This window comes from Panthera leo, chromosome A1 (assembly GCF_018350215.1).
Source record: "Panthera leo isolate Ple1 chromosome A1, P.leo_Ple1_pat1.1, whole genome shotgun sequence".
NCBI classification, from domain to species: Eukaryota; Metazoa; Chordata; class Mammalia; order Carnivora; family Felidae; genus Panthera; species Panthera leo.
Genome location: NC_056679.1, coordinates 205698565 through 205704038, shown reverse-complemented (window position 1 = coordinate 205704038; position 5474 = coordinate 205698565). Strand labels below are relative to the sequence as shown.

General features: G+C 39.7%; 1 protein-coding gene across 1 annotated transcript; it reads left to right on the top strand.

Annotated features, from left to right (window-relative positions):
• The first annotated feature begins 4327 nt into the window (after window positions 1-4327).
• On the top strand, window positions 4328-5137 carry LOC122201895 (40S ribosomal protein S4-like). The gene is given in 3 exon segments (XM_042907890.1): window positions 4328-4368; window positions 4370-5007; window positions 5010-5137. Coding segments are annotated over 3 exon segments (786 nt in total). The 3' UTR covers window positions 5117-5137.
• The last annotated feature ends 337 nt before the right edge of the window (window positions 5138-5474 follow it).

Below are 5474 nucleotides of genomic sequence, written 5' to 3'. Positions count from 1 at the left end.
TTTGAGAAGGATGAATCAAAACTTTCAGTAAGTTGGCTACAGGATGTTTGTTGTTTTAAGATGATTTGACTTTTTAAAAGGTCTAAATACAAATTTTAAGTAATGTATCTGAACAATATTTACTCTTTGTTTTAAGGTCCTATGAATTCCTCAAAGTTCACATTCAAATCAAAGGTGAGCTTGGCTCAAGGTTTGCCTTTGGTGCTGTCTTATCTTATTTCTCATCACCAACCACCCCCCCCCCCTCCCATCTCCCAGCTTTTGCTGTGGCTTCTCTCCTCCCAGACCTCCTGGCTGTTTTTCTCTAAGCATTGTCTGGGGTCCCAGATCTTGTGCAATAGTTCCTCAGTGTATAGTGTCTTTATTTTTACTACCTAAAACAATCTGAACTTCCAAGAAATCTTTCTTAATCATCTCCTCTATCAAAATCTCTCTATCTCTCTTTATGGCTTTGGATTCAAGCTACCTAATTTTAGCCAAACTTGTTATCATGCTCATTAGGGATCAGTGGGTCAGTATTCCCACTTTCATGTTATATTCCTATGTTTAGCAAAGGTCACCTGGAGCCATAACACATAAACTCAAATACAGACAGGACTCCCCCCCCGCCCCGCCCCCAATACCATGGCACAAATACATGCCATGGTTTCCAACAAGGACCAGCAGAGAAAATGTAGCTGGTTCTGTGATTCAACCCCATCATTGGAAAACAGTGTGAAAAACCTATGTTTTCCAATGTATGCTTGTGAAGTTATGGGGTAAGGGGCTCAGCAAAAGCATTCATAACAACGACAGGCAGACTATTCATTTCCCTTTCATAACATAAACCAGAATCAAGTCACTGGAAGCCAATTTTGAATCTGAGGCAGATAATGTTTCCTGTATCCTGCTATTATTTTTCTCCCCAGCATGTGCTCAATGAAGATAAGTCCTGTGAATAATTATCTGACTGCATAAAACCATTAGGCCAGGTTCCAATGAGGTACCACAGCTGTGCTAGGGACCAGATAATAGAGAAAGAACAGCACTCAAGGCTTTTTACATCATCTGTCTCCACCATCACTAGTGCAGTGGAGAGAAGACAGGACCCAGAGTGGGGTAGTCCCAGTTTTCCAGGGTAGGTCACAAGACACCAAGGGTATAGGAGTCAACAAGCGAAGTCATCTAAGAAAAAGCCAAGAGGACTGTTCTAGGAGATGTATCTCCTAAAACCTGGAGATCGGGATAGTTCTGTCTTTTAGTCTCTACTCATGTGGAAGGAATACAGTCAGTATGTTACAGTTAACTTTAGCCTCTAAGATAAAGCCAAAGTATAGGAGAAACTTGATGATTCACAAGCATATACTCTGAAGTTCTTTCTCTGGAAGTAATTGTGGTAGGTTAAACAAAACCAACTCCTTAGAACAGGTGTAATTCTCTCCTAGAAAGGGTTTGGAAAGGGCTAATGCGCTGCTACCTATATTGTTCCTCTGACCAAAATGCAATGTTTTGTTTATTTAATTAATGGCTTTCTTCTCATTAGGCTTGCTGCCACAACCAAATGGAGATTTCTCAGCCTGCCAAAGTGACGAGTTTGGACTGTTTGCCTTGAGGCTAGCTTTTTGCTTTCTCTCTAATTTTTTAAAAGCTGTCTTAAAGACAGGAGTTTAAGCTACATTAGAACCAGAGGAAAATATCAGCAAACCCCACTCAAAAGAGTAAGTGAATTGCCTAAGGGGTTTGTGCCCCAAAGGTCAGATCTAATTCAATAACAGTCTGTCTGGGAGTCAGAATCAGAATATTTTTAAAAGGTCTAGGTGTTTTCTTCATAATTAGGTCAAAAGAGGTGAGGCTACTCAGCAGGGGCCCATTTTTAAAATAAACTAAAGGCTTCCTATTCAACTCCAAATACAGGTGGAGCAAAGCTAAGTCTATATAACATCAATACATAAAGAATAAAAGTGAAGTATCCATTCTTTCTCTCAGATGATTCGTTTACGTGACATGAATACTGCAGTGCCTGAACACTGTCCTGTTTTCAGATAGATTTGGACCCATACTTGCAGAAAAAGAAAACACAAGAAAGACCACAGTAAGATAGGGGTAGATGTTTAGACGGAAACGTGAGCGGAGATGAAGAAAACTTAGACAGGAAGATGTCATAGTCTTTGGAGGTAAAGGAAGAGAAGTAGCAGAAAGAGGCATATGCCGCTCCCGAGCATCAGTGTACTCAGGACTGCTGACGGGTGGCTCTTTCCTGCTGGTTTCTGCTCTGGTTCATAGCATGTCTACACACATCTTTCCTTAACTTGGAAAACTTTGAGAAAAACATCCGTGGGCAGAAGACGATGGCTCAGGGAATTTCCATAGCAAACCATTTTGACATCAATGAAAATCTCTGGGGCAAACATGGAAGTCTCATCCCTTTTGTCTGACTTGCATTAAGACAAATTGAATGTTTACTGATTATCCAAGCACATCTTTGTAGGCCGATTGAATGGCTTGAGGAGAAAATATCTTCATGAATGAGAGCAGGAGAGACTTTGGAAGCTTTTCTCTGATGTATAGCAAAATATCAGCACATCTTTTTGGAGGAGAATAGCTTTAATTGCATCCTTTCATTATCAAAAATGAGAATACAATTTTCTGAGAATGTTCCAGCAAAGCTCTTTCATTTAGCCATGGGCACTGCCTGGGAATCAGAAAGCTAGACTCTGGTTTAGTTTGGGTAAGACTCTCTGGAAATTTAGAAAAGGCTGCTGACCCCTTGGCTTCACCTTTCACATCTGTAAAATGTGGAGATTGACTTAGGATTATTTTAAGGTCCCTTCTGGTGCCAATATTCTGGAAATCTATGCTTCCTCCTGACAGCTCAGTGAAAGAAAACCATGTCTCTAGTACATGTTTTGTGGATTACTATTAATAAAAAAATAGAATAATACCATGGTTTGAATAATGAAGAAATTTTTGTATTTGTGAGTAACTGTGTTTTTTAATCTCACCCCAGTTAGGAGCTGTATGTATAACAAATGGAAATAGAACTTGTAACAGTATGTCTTAGTGTTTATATAGTCAGCCTTCCTCCATGGCCAAAGAAGTATGTGTTAACCTATTACTATATAATCTCCAGAAGTTGTGAAGTAGACAGATTAAAGTTCTTTTTATCAAAACAGCACAAGAGTTCTGGAGAAGATTTTTAAAAAATGCAATAAATCTGAGAGAGCTCTGGAATTTGGCACCTCAGTTGAGGGGAGAGGTGCAGGACTAAAATGCCCTTATAGGCAAGTAGGTCTATGAAGGGTGGAACATGTTGGCATGGCCTGCCTTGCCAATAACAAGCTTTGTGATGTAAAACAAGTCCCTTAGCCTCTCTGTTTCCCAGAATCCTTATCTATAGAAGAAGAAATTGAAGTAGATGCATTCCTAACCACTTTCAGTCTTAGAGTCTTATGACTCTGAAGGAAGAGATTAAAATGCAGTTAATTACAAATTAATAATATAAATAAATTGCACAGATACATATTTTAAATCCTTAGGAGAATAAATTCTTGTTTATAATTTTATTTTATGAGAGAGAGAGAATATGTGAGCGGGGGAGAGAGGTAGAGGGAGAGAGTGAGAGAACATTAAGAAGGCTCCACACTCAGTTCAGAGTCCAATGTGGGGCTTGATCCCACGACCCTGGGATCGGGACCTGAGCAGAAATCAAGGGTCCGATGCTCAACCAACTGAGCCACCCAGGTGCCACAAGAGAATAAATTCTTCAGACACTCATTTACATATAAATTATTTATAAGTTAATTAAAACTCATACTTTAGGTATAAAAGAGACCTCAGCAATCAGTATCAAGTGTTGCAAAACTGCCTCATAATTATTTGTGAATGTGCCCCTTACCTTGTGCATTCTTTGAGGGAATAAATAGTCTTGTATTTCTTTGTATCATCAGTAGTTAGACCAGTACAGATAGTGAATAGATACTAAGTAAAGACTAATTAAATAAATTTGCAGGTAAAGAAACAGAAATCTTGAAAAGTTCCACTAAGCTACCTGAAGTCACACAAGTAGCTAGATTGGAGCTTCTGCTTTTTCTGAGACCCAACCCAAGGAGGGCTGGTTCTTTTTAAAGGCCAAATTGATATTTTTTTTTTCTAAAAACATCATTAGCAATGACGTCTTTTCCATGAAATTAGGTCTTTTAAGGACTTTAAGGCAGGCCAAATAAAATTAAATGGAGAATAAGTCACATAATAAATATTCAATAACTATTCATTGATTGATTTAAACTTGAATGAAATTACTATATCTTCTTAAAAGTAATAAAGTTATCTTTTTGTGCCTAGCACAGCCATGGCTCGTGGTCCCAAGAAACATCTGAAGCATGTAGTGGGCTCAGCATTGTACGTTGGATGAACTGACCGGTGTGTTTGCTCCTCGTCCATCTACTGGTCCCCATAAACCAAGAGAGTGTCTCCCTCTCATCATTTTCTTGAAGAACAGACTTAAGTGTGCCCTAGCAGGAGATGAGGTAAAGAAGATCTGTATGCAGTGTTTTATTAAGATTGATGGCAAGGTCCAAACTGATATAACCTACCCTAATGGTTTTATGGATGTCACCAGCATACACAAGACTGGGGAATATTTCCATCTGATCTGCAACACCAAGGGTCACTTTGCTATTCATTGGATTACACCTGAGGAGACCAAGTATAAGCTGTGTAAAGTGAGAAAGATCTTTGTGGGGACAAAAGGACTTCTTCATCTGGTGGCCCATGATGCTGGCACTATCTGCTATCCTGATCCCTTCGTCAAAGTGACTGACACCATTCAGATTGATCTGCAGACTGGCAAGTTTACTGACTCCATCAAGTTTGACACTGGTAATCTGTGTATGGTGACTGGAGGTGTTAACCTGGGAAGAATTGGTGTGATCATCAACAGAGAGAGGCACCCTGGTTCTTTTGATGTAGTTCATGTGAAAGATGCCAATGGCAGCAGCTTTGCCATCCAACTCTCCAACATTTTTATATTGACAAAAGCAACAAACCTTGGATTTCTCTTTCCTGTGGAAACGATGTCTGCCTCGCCACTGCTGAAGAAAGAGACAAGAGACTGGCAACCAGACGGAGCAGTGGGTAAAATGCTCTCTAGATGATGTGATTAGAAGACTTTATATTTAAAGATAATACAGCATGAAAGAAAAGTTATATTTCTGGAGTAGCTGTCCGTCTTTATTCCTTCTTTGCCTATATCACATGCCATCAAAGGATGAAGTATATTTTGCCACACTCTTTTATTTTTAGTGTTTTTAATTTATTTTGAGAGGGAAAAAGAGCATGAGTGGGAGAGGGGCAGGGACAGGGACAGAGAATCCCAGGCGGGCTCTGCATTGACAGTGCAAAGCCTAACGTGGGCTTAATCTCACAAACCATGAGATCATGACCTGAGCTGAAATCAAGAGTCGGTCGCTTAACCGACTGAGCCACCTAAGCACTCT